Source organism: Mustela nivalis (assembly GCF_964662115.1).
Source record: "Mustela nivalis genome assembly, chromosome: 7".
In the NCBI taxonomy this organism is placed as follows: Eukaryota; Metazoa; Chordata; class Mammalia; order Carnivora; family Mustelidae; genus Mustela; species Mustela nivalis.
In genome coordinates, this window is record NC_139026.1 from 140,828,290 (window position 1) to 140,843,324 (window position 15,035).

The following is a 15,035-nucleotide window of genomic DNA, read 5'->3' on the forward strand; positions in this document are numbered from 1 at the left end:
AGGAATGACTAACCGCAGGTCTGTGGTCAGGAAATACAGAAGATAAATCAGAACGTTTCGTACCAGAAAGTGAGAGAGCTATTAAAGATGAATGAGGTTGAGATAAATCCCAGAAGACCGCACAAAGACCCATCAGTGAAGCTGGGACCATTCGGATATTTAAAAGAATTGGGGGGAGGGGAGAGAGAAAGAGAAAGGGAGGAAGAGGGGGAGGGGAGAGGGACCGAGGAAGGGGGGGCGGGGGGGGAGCGAGAGAGTTTTCTAAAACCAAAACTCAACAGTCCCCACAGGAGATTAACCAGGGCATGAACTCCAACTCTTTAGACTAACATTTGGCAAGTAAACAGAAAGAATCAAGGATTTATCCTGTCTCTTATACGAGCTATGTTTCAGGGTAACTGAAATCCCCTAGTTGATGAAGAAAAACTTGTCTTTATTGAGGGATTTCAGCTAGTAAATGTGAAAGGAATGACTTAATTAGAATAAATCTACCATTTCACAACTCCTAATGAAATGACCGGTCCAGCGTTCGTGGCGTCATGACAGCTAGAAACGTGCCTGCTGACGGCAGTTAGAAATACAGAGCAGCAAAATATCCTCATCCAACAAGAGCTGAACTTGAATCTAATCCTATCTTTAGAACTAGAAGTCTTTAGTGCTAAATGCCTGTGACAGGGATAAAACAGCTATTGAAATGATGCTACAAGGGAGTAAGCAGAGAAATCTAGAAAGAGAGGCATTCTCACTGGACGAATGACCCGGTTTCTTCGAGGAGTGAACGGCGTGGCCAAAAGAAGGACGGAGAGTGAGAGCTCTAGGCTCAGAGGTACTTAGTCTGGTTTGGATCCTGATTCAAACGGAGCCACTGCCCCCAGATATGTCTGAGACCAGAGGAGGCAACTGGATAGGGGCTGGGGAGGAAACAGCAGGAAAATGTTCAGACACTTCATGTGTGGTAAAACGGCATTGTGATTACACAAGAAAATCACCCTATTTTTCGAGCCGCATGTTCAAGTACGTGGCTGTCACGTGACCCTGGGCTTGGATTTTCTTGGCCAGGACTTGGGCAGGAAAACAGAAAAGGATTCAATCCAGCAAGTGTGGCAGCCTTTTGAGAACGGTTAGATCTATCAGGTGGTGGGTACATGAAAGTTTGTGAGCTTCTTCAGTTATGTTCGAAAATGTTCACAATAAAAAACTTCTTAGAACTACTGGTCATGCGCGTTTTACCCAGAATGATTTAGGTTCATCACTTCTCGGCCTTTTGGCTCAGATCAAGCGCAGATTTCGGTTCATAAAACACAAAAAAGCCAGGGCACGTGTGCACTCCTCCATCAACAGCATAATTAACATTTCTGAAGGTAAATGTGCTTTGGTTATTTGCCTTAATACATCTTTGCTTTTCCATCTCCTTTTCACATTTCCCCATCTCCAAATTTCACTCACCCTGTAGGGCTCTATTCAAATTCTCCTCTCCCCCAAGGCTTTTCTAACTCTTCCTAGCTGGAAGTAATCACCTTGAACTTCTATCTAATTTTGGATGTGCCTCTTATGGCCTTTAACACTTTCTCCCTTCCGCTGTGATTATTTCTATGTTCTTGAGAGGAGAGCCAACATCTGATTCCAATGTGCCACTTGCAAACGCGTTATCTCCTTCAACACAGTGGTACCATGTATATCATGAACATTAATATTTGTTGAATATAGATCAATTTTTAAAGAACGGAAAACCCATGAAGGTGTTCTCGAGGGCACTGTCAGGGTTCTTTTCAAAAACTACATTTTCTGAAGTCAGAACTTTTAAAAGATTTTGTGATTTCAGAAAGGCTTCTGCTTCTCTCCAGCAAATAGGAGGGTAGCTTCAGAAGGGAAGAACATAGCCAAATGCAACTAACATTCAACACAGTGAGACTTTACTTTTAATAACTCCTCGATGAGGAGGATGCTTAATTACTTAGAAGAACATGCTTTCACATGAAAATATGCTAAATTTGCAAGTTAACTATAAAAGATAAGAAACTCATTCATTCACTCATTCACTCATTCATTCACTTTCGGATTAAAGAACATCTCAGTTAGCTGAAAACATCAAAAGCAATAAGATGATATTCAGTGAACCTGAAAAATGAACAAGATTGTGACTGAGATTTGTATCTCACTGGAGTGTTATAAAACTCAGTTATTACTGTAGTCATGCTCGGAAAATCCAACACCACGACTTTAGAAGATATTAAAATCTGATAATAGCTGCTGTGTCTTCACCAAAAATCACCATGAACTTTTATCTTCCTCTGTAAACAGCATGGGAAATATCTATAGATATACTAAGTGAATATACATCATGCATAATGTATATATACACACGAAAAATACAGGTGCATATACATACATACCTGTACATATTCTAACTTGCAACAGTTACAAGCACATGTATTTTTTCATTCACATACATAGCTCGCACAACTCGATTATGTCCTACACTATGGACATAATCCTGACAGTTACAGTACATACTGTACATATCACCTGGGCTTGTGTGTATGTAAAGGATACTATGTAGCCTACTCTGGACCACTCAGGATCCTTCTTCTCTTCGATTTTTGATTTTAGATCTTTGGTACTAAAGATGACCTTCCAAAATGAGAATAAAGGGGATTTCAACAACTTTTTTGGAAAAGAACATGTCTAGTTGTTAAACTGTGAAACAGGAAATGAGATAAAAAGATGTCTTCCCACACTCCAAACAAATAAATGACTTATACTGATCACTGATAAAACAGTTAGTGGGCAATCATTTCTGGCTGCATTAATATTTAAAGGATTTTTATGAATAAAAAGATCCATTAAAAAAAAAAAAGCTCCAAGGGAGTTTAAAGCAGTAAGTAAATAAAGCATAATAAAATAAAATGAAATGATGTTTCTAAAATTTTCTCTGTGGCAGAAAAGGTCTTGTGGAATTACTCTACTGACTTTAGAGTTGCATTTAAAGTGAGTACCATTCTATATATATATATTTGTAAAGATTTTATTTATTTATTTGACAGAGAGAGAGCACAAGCAATGGGAGTGGCAGGTAGTGGGAGAGAGAGAAGCAGGCTCCCCACAGAGCAGGGAGCCCGATGTGAGGCTCGATCCCAGGACCCTGGCATCATGACCTGAGCTAAAGGCAGAGGCTTAACCAACTAAGACACCCAGGCGCCCCAGTGAAGATCATTCTAACAGAAGGAGAGAAAAAGAATTAAAAAAGGAAGAAATGAGAAGGTCATGCAGATCATACATACTTTGAAGCCTGAATATAGACTTTTTTGAGTTTTAAAGACTACTTCAGAGTTTGGTCTTCTGGTCTTCTCAAAGTTCTACCTACCATCCTGTCACATCAAGAATGGCCTGGAAGGATGAGAGGAAGGTTACAAAACTTGGCCTCACAGATATGTCAAGAAAGGACTAGACATCAGGCTAGGCATGGACACAAGAATCACTCATTAGCTGCTGCCCCACAGTCTCTTCGAACTTCAGAACGGTGAGGTTTAACCAATCCTTCTTACATACAGTCATTTCATTCTCATTTCTGATGGTGGGGACTTTAATTGGTATGGACTTTTGGCTGATAATCTGGCATAATAATTTCTTAAAAATCTCTTAAGTGTTCATATTTTGGGACCATATGAGGATGCTATTTGTTATAGCAAAATCTGGGACAACTGAAATGTCTAAGAATTGGAAACTGAAAAGATAAATGAGTTATGATACTACAGTAAAATAAGATACCACGTCACGTGGACCCATCATATAAATAAGTCTAGGACCCCCTTTGTTGAAGGGGGGCCAGTTGTAAAACCGTACTTGTAAGCTGATCCTGTTTTGTGTCTTCCCCAGCAAACAGCCAGCAGTAAGTATTATGGACAGGATGGGTTTAGGGGAGGGTTCTTGTCCTAAGCTACACAGTTTATCTTAAAAAAAAAAAAAATAGCTAACCATGTATTCTCTTTATAATTGGAAAAAAAAACCCATTTAAGATGCAAAGCCAAGTACTTCCATAGTTAGCGCTTGTTCAAAGTATCTTTTGAAAAGCCCTTTTGCTTTTTTATACCTGGTTTTACCCAAAGGATGCAAAAGTCTATACGTAACATCTTTGTGAAAAGTATTTTTTTCTCTAAAACAAATGTCCAGTCAGCTTATTAAAGGGAAGAAACACTTAACGAACATTTATTAAAGACCTATTATATCCTGATCAGGGTTTTACGAGTTTTGCTTCCCAGATAGTCTATTTACTCCTTGTTTATTAAAACTCTAACTATATATGGCACACAGAGCCAAAGACAGACAGACAGTGTACCCTGGAAGAAAAGCTACTCTAATAATTTCAGTTTCAAATTGATGTGTGTCTTTTTCTGTCTGTATAGAGTGGTACATCTGTTATTATAAAGATAATACAAATCTTGAAAAGATCTACATTTCCTTCTTACATAGACTACAGAGGGACCAACTTCGTATTATTTAAAACACATTTGGAAATTTTAGTCACTCCACCTGTAAGCAACTTATTTTGAGCATTTTCTTATTATTCAAATTACCTCTAAAATTAAGTAAAATACCAAGAGCAATGGGTAGGAAGGAAAAGCAATCTTTGACAAAAGACTTCCACACCAAATGCAGTTTTTGTTGTTTTTTTTTAATCTTACTATAGGCTAAGAGAAAGTAAGCTTCCTCATCAACTATACTCAAATGAAAGAGTAAAATAAAAGAGCAAGCTTCCCGCAGGCTCCTTTGGCCCTCTTATTTTAAGGGCTTTTTGTTTTTGTTTTTTTACTTGATAAAAACACAGTTGCTCCTAGTGTGAAGTCAATTCTGTAGAAGTTGCTCAGTTCAATTCTATTCGGATACTACGTCGAATCTAGGAAAGCTTGCTCAGAGTAAAAATCAGCTCCATGGTTGAAAAGCTAAAAGACTGTCTGAATCCTTGAATGTATCTCCACCAATCTTTATTTTCAGTCTGCTATGTCTTCTACTCCTTGGTCCTTGAGATAAAAAGGTGAATGGGGCACACACGCCAATTTCCAAGAAGCTGCTGGGCCAGGGGAGAAGACAGTCCGGACAGATACACAAAGCATCCTGAGTGCTCCCACACGGATGAGAACAGTGCATTCTGGGCACTTGGAAGAGGGATGACCGGCTGGGGGTAGGGATGGGGAGGCGGGGTGTGACCGCCTCTTCCAAGAACAGACGACAAGTTTAAAAGATGATATGAACATGCCTCCGAAGAAGAGGCAGGGAGATGGAAGGCACTGCAAGCAGGTGGCACAGCCTGAGAAAAGAAATGAAGATGAAAACTCCCCTGCTCTGTGTGGGGAACCGCAAGCCCTTTGGTTGTGCTAAACTACAAAGCAAGCGACCAGGCGCTGTCCTGGGTTCTAGCTAGACGGCTCTGGAGCGCGAAGCATGGAGAACGGCTGAGCGCACCAAGAGCGGAGAAGGGGGTAAGGAACTGAGAAATGTTAGCAAACGGGCAGACACTGGGGACTGGCTGACTGCTGGGTGGGGTTGGCTTTGAGGCAGGGAGAGAGGTGTCACTCCTCCTTGAGCTGCGGGCTTCTGGGAGTGTGGCTGGGAATGCTGGAGCTTTCTGCGCTGTGGGGACGGCACCCAGATCTCAGAGGAGGAGGAGGAGGAGGAGGAGATCTGTGCCGGCTACTGGAGCAATGAAAAAACTCCAAAAGCAATCACCTAATCTCTCTGGGAAGCAAAATATCTCTGTGCATCTCATGGCTTTTGGGTTTCCTAGCTAACAGTGTCTCTGCTTTCCTCTCCTTTCTCTGGTCCTGTGGGTCCCTAGCGTCTGGCCAAGGAAAAGAGCCTCACTTGTAGGTCTGCCCAGAAGTTCTTAAGATGCTGAGAGCTCAAATGAAGCCTGAGAAGACTTCTTTGGTCAGTCTCTCTTTCCCAAAGTTTTGTTCAAAATAGCCCTTGAGCGATGGATACCCTTAGATTAGTTTTCAAGATGCCCAGACTGGTATTAGGGCAAATAAAATCTCCTGAGTCCACAAGTCAGACAGCCTTTTGCCTTCTTCCAAGTGACCCTGGAAAATGGAAGCTCTGGGCTCTTCATTGACAGATTCAAACACGGAAGAAGGCCTAGGCTGGGAGACTAGTGACCTGGCATTCAATTTTGGAAACGCTTTGTTTTCGGAGCCTCAGTGCACCCAGTGGGAAGTCGGCAGCAGCGACTGGGCAGGCTGGTCTGCGTCCTGGGGCAGAAATCCGAGCTGGAAACCACCCCGGCGGAACTGAAGCCCAAGGAGTGAGCAGGAGGCTTTGGGGAGAGAGAACAATGTGACGTGGGCTGCGGGCAGGAAGGAGAGGCACGTCCACGAGAAAAACAGAAGGGACGAGAGAGAAGTGAAGAAGCAAGAGACATAGGGGACTAGAAGGCGTCAGAAAGGGCGGGCGTCGGGGGACAGCAGGGTCTCCCGCAGTGCAGAGCACGCTTCGGGGACGCGTCAAGGCAGATGCCAGGATGCAGGGGGTTTAGAAATGAAGCATCTGGAAGCCCCCGGCAGGAAGTCCATCTGGAGACATCCGAACAAGAAGAGGAAGTCGTGTTTTCGGGCATCTAGCGGGGAGAGGGAACTGGGGAGCCGGTTTCGATACGGGCAGTCGGGCCCACACAGGGCCACAGCCTTCAACCCGTGGGTTAGGACTTCGGCAACCGCGTTGTTACAAAAAAGCTGCAAGATTCCGAGTCACAGGAGTCCTGCAGGGACGGGGCTGTCCGTCTTCCCAACATCAGAGGCAGGAGGGGGCGGAGAAGAAGAAACACCACACTGTGCTTCTAGAGCCTTTACGTCCGCGCTTTAATATCACAGCCCATAAAACGACAGGAAATAACAGAAGGCAAATAATTTAAACTGTCCGGGCTGTTGTCAGCAATAGTGGGAGTGCCTCTGTGTTTCCATCAGCAGGGGCGCATTCTTTCCAAACCCCAGAAGTGTGAGCCGTTTGAACCGCAGGGGAAATTATAGTCCGATACTATCCAAAAGGTTAGCATGATATAGCTAAATTATCTCTGCCTGTCACAGGTTAAAGAACATTTAAATTCTGGAAGTTCACATCAGCTTTTTCTAGATAACAAATCTTAAGTACCTTCCTATATTCACTCAATTAGTGATCTTGGGCCTTGATAACACTGCAGAGAGAAACTTTCCAACTATCATTCAAATCATATCTAAAAAGGTGGTCATAAATATTTTAAAACCTAAGTGAACTAATAAGACCTAGACCCATTAAGGATAAGATCTTTTACAACAAATTAAATAAAACAATTTATTGAAGTCTGGACTCAAGATAAGCTAGATTTACTAGCTGACCTTTTATTCATTTAAAGAACAAAATTAGCTCTAATTGCATTAGAATGGAATCCAGTAAATTTCCCCAAGTCTTCTAATGTGGCATCCGTGTAAGAACGGCTGTAATTGTTTACAAGTAAGATGGAAATGCTTTGATTATAATCTTTCCACTTGTTTTACTGTGTAGTAAAAGCATTTCCCCAAACCTACAGCCAGTTTTCCGGACAGCCTGCTATTTTTTCCCTTACACATACTGCATGTTTGGTGTTAATGAACAAACTACAACATGCCAGGGGAGGAAATTAAACTTGGAGATTTCATCATAAGTTTAGGTCAGTAACAATGACAGAGTCAGAGATGGAGGCCAAGAACTCGTTGTCTGCGAAAGGCAGAAAAGGGCCAAAGGCCTGGACAGGAAAAATTTTAACTACCTGCTTCCCCTCGGAATCGCAGCTGAGACATATGGGTTTGGGTCTGTTGAATTTATAAGTACAATAAGGCAGCAAGAATAAAGTGCACAGCCCACAGCTTGTGTCCCAGCTGCTGGGGAACTTCATCTGTAATGATGCTACCACTTGTCCCTAGCATTACAAGTCAGTCATTTGCCGTACACTTTAGAATATAGTGATGCTAGGGATTTTCTGGGGTGGGGTGGGACTTGTTCCTGTTACTTGGTTTCTAATATAGGCAAAATACCTATGAAATGTTTTAGTCTCACTGGCAAGCCATCCAGGGCAAAACAAAACTATCAACATCCTTCCGTCTTTTCTTCCTTTTAATCAAAAGCAGACCGTTTTATTGTAAGGGAGACAAATGAAAAATAGGACAGCTAAGGGCCTTCTAAGTCTGATAGCACGGTGCTCTGAAATGTTCCTGAGCTTTACTTCTAAAGGATCATTTTTTATTTTTTTACAAGATTTATTTATTTATTTTTGTGAGCGAACAGAGAAAGAGAGAGAGAGAGAGAGAGAGAGTGTGCAAGCACCTGTGCATGAACATGAGGAGGGGGAGGGGCCGAGGGAGAAGGAGACTCCCCACTGAGCAGAGAGAACCCTGGGAACCCTGGGATCATGAGGAGCAAAGGCAGATGCTTAACCACTGAGCCACCCAGCTGCCTAAAGGATCATTTTTTGAAACTAATAAGCTTTGCTTGGCCTCCTCAGCATGCTTTTATAAAAATATGAACGATGGCTGCCTTTTCTTAAATAAAACGTTATCTGTCATTTCTGCCTGCCCCTTGCCCCTTTCCTAGTCAGAGTCCTCTTTCCTTCTGGAACTACCACTGCTGCTCCTGACAGGCTGCCTTCGTGGCCGCAGGTGCTGGAGCCAGGCATGCGGAGCCCTGGGCAGCATCCCAGCCGCGGCTGCCTTGGACCATGTCTGCCACCAAACAGTGGCAAGACAGAGCAAAAGACAGTGAGCAGAGTCCTAATGATACATCTTGAACCCTGGATACCGCCTCACCTAAAGTCAAAGAAGCCTCTCTTACTTTGTCCTTCCAGCTGGTTTGATTTGGGCTTCCGTTACTTGAGACTAAAAGCCTTGATTAACACAAAAGCAAACCCGAGCGTTCCACCTAGAGAGGAGAAGTTTCGTTAGCCTTCCTCGGGAGTGTGCTCCGACGCTCTACCCTTGGATCGGAGGCTGCTGCAAGAAAAATACAAAACTGTCTTTGCGTCTGTTGTTAAAAGCTGCTACGGGTTGTCAGCTGGTTCCATATGGAAATAAAGTTTTAAATTTGGGGCCTTGAAAAACTTGGTCTCTCCTCAGAAGCTCGGAGGTACCTTCCTTTTCGGAATTGTATTTCACTGTTTGCCCTTCCTGCTAGGAAGCCAGAATCCCATCTGATGTGCAATCATTCGCTTCTTCTTCCTTTTCTTGGTATTAGTTTCCTATTCCTTTTTTCTAATAACTTTATTATTCTCTCTTTAAGCTACCGTAAATTTGTTTAGACTGGAAAAAAAATTATATATGAATAAACAACGTTCCACATAAAGAGGGAAAATGCAGAAAGTAGGATAAAAATCAGTTGTTATTATTTCTCTAAAGAACTTATCAATAAAAACCACAACACACATTTCACCCTGTTAAATGTCTTTCAGCTAAACCTGGTTACATTTTAAAATGTAAAATGCTTATTTTCTTTAAAAATATTTTCAACAATTATTCTTATAATTGCTCACGATTATTCTCTACTTCTAGCTGTACTGTCAAAAAGCATTATTCGGGAAAGTTTGGATCATAAAAAGACAACAAGTATCTATAAATATTTACTTTTTAAAGATTAAATTCTTTATGATATTTTTCAAGATTGATGAGCAAGTCTGAGCTCCCGTTTTCATAATACATATGATTTAGAAATTCATTAAAAAGTCCCTCCCAGAAATAGCGAAGTCCCATAAACTGCAACAAAAAACAGAATTCCTTACGCAAAAAGGAAAGCCTCCACCTCTGCTAAGAGAGGTCTGATTAATGAAAGTTCCAGAATCATAAGGAATCTGAGAATACGCAGGGCTGTGCTGACAGTGGAACCCAAAGCGCTGGCAGAAAGAAAACTGTAATTACCAGCAGGAAAGTGGTCACTGTAAAATATTTCAGGATCTAATTTGCCTATTTTGGGAAAGGGTTACATCTATAAAAAGGGAAGCTATTGTCATCTCTCTTGTCAAAAGAAAATTTAGAATTATCATTGATAATAACATTGTTCTCGGAAAGGCTTCATAAATGATTTTGTGTCACTTGATCAAATATATTATTAGAGTAATTGGAAAAATGACCAACGATTACTGGATGTTTCGCAAGGAAAGCTCAAGTCATGATCCCTTCTCTGGGGAGCTCACTTTGTAAGGTCACCAGCATCCTGAGGGCAGAGGGACCAGGGCACAATTTCTCCACCACAGTAACCCCCCATATGGACCAGCCGCAGTAAAAGAGCTAACAGACTAGTAGGGGACTGACAAGGAAAGAAGTCTGCTCAAGGGGAAAGGCAGGGCTCTGGATAGAGAAAAAGACAGACACCTCCTTCTCAGGGCTGGCAGAGGGCAGCAAGGAAGAGGCAACTCAGAAATGCGGCGGGGGGAGTCTCTAACCCCCTATCTGCTGCTATTGTTCACCCTAATCTTTACAAAGATTTCATTTTTTTCTGAATACATTGCCAATATTTACAATTATCTTTCCTTTTAATGAGAAGTTCCTTTAACAGAATTTTGAACTTAAAAAATAGAGCCACACACATTTTGAGCCTAGAAGAGCTGCAGGCCCCGTTCTGCCCTGTCTTTCCTGCCAGTCTTGTCAAACAGGCCCTGTCCCCAAGATACTCCCTTCATGAGAGTTTGCTCAATTTTCTTCATAGAAATGGAGAGATAAGTGAATGCTGTAAGCTAGCTCACGCTTCCTAATTGGCTCAACTAACTCAGCCAATGGTAAAGACCGGGACGTCAAATACGATGGCCACGCTGTGTTGCCCCTTGCCCATCTTGAGCCGGTGGACACTCTACTCACCTGCTCTTTGCCCCCAGGTACAAGCGTGACCTCACGATCCCCATCAGCACAGGCCCACAGCTGTTCCTGGACAAGCCCAGACCCTCTTGACAGGTGGGCCAGGCTGGGTCTTTGCAGTTTACTTAAATGCTTAAATGCTCTTCCCACTCGTACTGCTCAAGAACTTTATAGATGTGGGGATTACAACTTCAGGGTCACTGTTCTAGCTTCATCTTCATTACTGACTAAGGGCAACTCTGGAGCCCCATTCCTGGGGGACATGTTAAAGGAATCGGAGGTCCTTGCTAAGGCATCTTGAACTCTGATGCTTCTGTGGTGGTGGCACCAGACTCCCCCACAGCCCCGCTGGAACACGGATTCCAGGCATGTTAAAGGAAGGCAAAAACAAGGTGCGTCTGTCCTGCTATGAGGAACAACATCAGAGAACAGAGGAAACAGTCTAACCTCAAAGTACTTTCCCAGATCAAGGGCAGAAGACCTTCTTTATTTCGGAAAATTCAGAAACTAAGTATTGTCTTAAAGATCTTCCAATGAGAGGGTATAATTTGAACCCTGTAAAGCTGTTTCCTTTTCCCCGTAATTTCAAAAAACTATCCTCTGCTTGTTCTTCAGCAATAAACAAACCCGGACTATTCAGACTCTCCTTTCTGAATCCCACTGCTCGTTAATGTCACTTCAAAAGACTGCTGTAGCCCCAAGTGTGTACGAACTAAGTAAAGGCACATTTCTAAGAATCTACCTACCCTTTTCCATTATTACTGCCATGGCATAGGCCGTTTATCCTTATGCTACAAGAACAAAAGATCACTTTTAATTTCATATAATTTACGTGTGTCATAAAATATTATTTTAATTTTTTCCAACCATTTCTAGGTTTGCGAGCCATCCAAAAACTGGCAGTGGGATAGATTTGGGCTCATGGGCCATAGTGTGCTGATCCTTGATGTAGATTAAAAAAAAAAAGCTCTTTACTGATTAAGAAATATTTTACATAAAATCCTATTACTATGTGACTTGGGCCTCTTTTTCTCTCTTATTTTAATTTAAAATGTAATCTATTTCACTTTATTTATTCCTTTGTTCATTATAAGAATTTCCTTGTGTCTGACTTCGGCCAAGTAATTAATGATTCATGTCACATGGGGCTCTTTACCTAAATGTTTGAAAGTTCACATATTATATAATGTTATACTTTCATGGGCAATTTGTCTACAATGTCTGAGAATTATAATTTCCCTAATACTGGACAGTCTACCCTAGGATAACAGGATCCATTCCTCACGCTTCCCAGTATCTTAGGTATATGAGTGATTTGTTGAGAGGAGAAAAAGTTAAGAGGAATATTATTATCAAAGTCTTTTCACGGACCTTATTCCTCTAAAGGAAATGAGCAAGCCAAATCTTTTGTGTAAGTAAAGATTAAGTAATGGTCAGTTACTGAGAAAACAGTTATAAATGTGATAAGAGAAAAGTACTTGTTGAATGAAAAATAAGAGTATCTTCCCTTTAGAGGCATGAGCCCAAGTACAGAATTTCCAAAAAGACAGTATCAATAGCTACTCTGGTTGGGTCTCCCTGCTAATCAGCCTTCTACCGTCAAGAAAGAAGGACATTAGTCACATTCTTGTAGATAAAACAGAAGGCATGGGGTAAGAGAGTATCTGGTTTAAGAGCTGAATCTACAGTGTTTTTGTTACACTGTCTAAGCTTGTGAGTAACACTACCACTCACTGTCTAGGTTTCTACTGACAGAACCAAAAAGAGTAATGTGGAAATTATGTGGATAATTTAGGTGAGAAAAGGATGAACTATCTGAATTTTTTTCTTCTTCCTTCAATCTTCAGAAGAACAGACATTTTCCAGGAAGACCATGTTCGCCTCTACAACATCACTCATCATCATGATATTGGACCCTTTCATTGCATTACATCTGGAACTCACAAAAGCAAGAGCATAAAATACAAACTTTTAAGATGGAATGAACCACTGAGAACACAGAGCATATTTTCTGTTGCCTACTCTCCCCACTACGTAAGTGCACGGGCTCCTACTTTCATTATGATGGCTAAAAACGGAATGAAAATTCAAACCCATTTTTTACACAATATTTGGTTGTTTGCAAAGTAAACAAATCCATTTTCAGGCTTACTGGTGAAAAATAAGGTTGTAAACTAGTACTTTTAGCTTGCGGAATTCATTTACATGATAAACAGTATGGTTTTTACAACAAGAAGAATGAATGATTTTTAACATAACTTATGAAAAGAAATCAAGGTTTATTATCACCTTATTAAAATCACGTAAGAGTACTTATTGGAGGCCTTAATTCATATCCCAAAAATGAGTAAAAGAAACAAAGCCAACTAATCTACTTTGAAGAAGGTGCGCAGATAGGACGATTCTGTGAAAAGGAAGACCAACGGTGAGCGTGGGGTTTCTATTTTCAGTCCCCTCTTCAACAAACAAGCAAACAAATGAGCTGATAATTCAGCCTTCCACGGTTATTATTACATACTGTTTCACCCAGCCTTGGGCGATATCTTTGTTTTCAGGTACAGAATAAAACCATGAGCATCTGCGTTCTTTGTCACGGTAGGCAGAGAACACACACTTGGGAAGGACAAATACCACACCCACTGGGCAGAATATGCCAGTTACTCCACTCAACGTATAGTTTCTTCCTTTTCAGACAACCATGACCTTACGGATTATGCAGACACAAGGTCATGTCTTTCAAAAAGAGAAAAAGAACAAGAAAGAAGGGATCCTCTATGTCAAATAAGGCAGTAAGCATTTCCTCTGAGGAAGGAACCGATACAATTTGAAAGTGAAGAATTCTCAAAGTAAAGCTTGACCCTCCGTGTTCGTACCTGGAAAAGGTTAGAGTCCTAAACCCATTAGGAAAGAGCAGAGAAGGTTAAGCTCCATGTATTTCGCTCTAATTGAAAACGGGTCTACTTACATCTTGTCTTGGCCGGCACCAACTCTGAGAGTCAGTCGGGGGATGACAGGACTTGGGGCCGGGACAACGGGCTCCACTTTGATCTGTTGAAGTCATTACATCAGAGTTAAATGCATTTTCAACAAAATTCCTCCCACCTCTTCTCCTCCTTCCTCATCTCCACAAACCTGATAAGCCAGTTTAAGCCTCAAAATGTGGCGAAAATGCTAGCAGCAAGGACAATCAGGGTTATTTTTGATTCTGTTTCTCAACAGCTGCAGGCTCTCCGGCTTCAGGAGAAATTCTACAAACTTGAATTACTTCATGTAAGTGATGGCAATTATGGCTGTATTTTCTTAGTTTTGGTTAAGTTCTTGGATTTTACTGTTAGAATTTCTACACAAAAACTCATCTAGTCTGGTGAACATTTGGGGAACATTTAAGTAACGGCCAGACTTCACGTAAACAGAAAAAAGTGCAATGACATCTGCGCCTATAAGATAAAATGTACGTATATGGGACCTGAAAAACACGAAACTCGTCCTGAGTTTGCACTGTCATACAAGAAAAACGGTAATACCAAGTGTAACGGCAGCTTGACACTGCTGGTTTTGGGGCTAGTGGTCAGTAGACCTGAAATTCTGTAGAAGAAAAAATAGAGATTTTTTTCAGGATTTGTAGTGAAGGCGAGAGCTGCTGAACAGGCTGACGATCTTCACAAATATCTGAGCCAATGGTCAGAGAGGGACCACACGCTCCCGGATGATTCTGAAGGGGCTCCTCACACGTGCTGGCGTGAAGACCCTCCGGTACAATGTTCTGAATGAACAAAGTGGAAAAAAGCTCCGCAGCTCACATCGTCACCCGCATCGGAGTCCTCCCGCACGTGTCTGACTGGTGTATCTGGCGGGACAGTTTTTTTGTTGAATGGAATGGTACAGGCACGGGGAGATGTTCAGCGTCTCTGGCCTTGGGGTCCTGCCTCCTGCGAGGCCCTGTGATGACCAGTGGCAAACCACTGACTCACGTATTTCAAGCCCAAGAATTAAATCCTAACAGGGCGGTGTGGTAGTTCTAAAGGGGAATGACTCGGTAACATAATGCTCCACGTACTATCTCTTCTAATTCCTGTATTGCACGTCAATCACATTTACTATTTTTCTTATGTTCTTAACTATCCCTCTGGAGTTTTTTTTTGTTTTTGTTTTTTAAATCCATCGTCACATCAAGACCTGTGGTTTCAACCATTC

General features: G+C 41.7%; 1 protein-coding gene across 1 annotated transcript in view; it reads right to left on the minus strand.

Annotated features, from left to right (window-relative positions):
- The window catches only part of TAF3 (TATA-box binding protein associated factor 3), a 173,041-nt gene that overhangs the window by 23,122 nt on the left and 134,884 nt on the right, over window positions 1-15,035 (minus strand). The window contains exon 4 of the mRNA XM_082738717.1: window positions 13,807-13,889. Within this exon, the coding sequence (XP_082594843.1) occupies window positions 13,807-13,889 (83 nt within the window). The remainder of the gene's footprint in view (window positions 1-13,806; window positions 13,890-15,035) is intronic.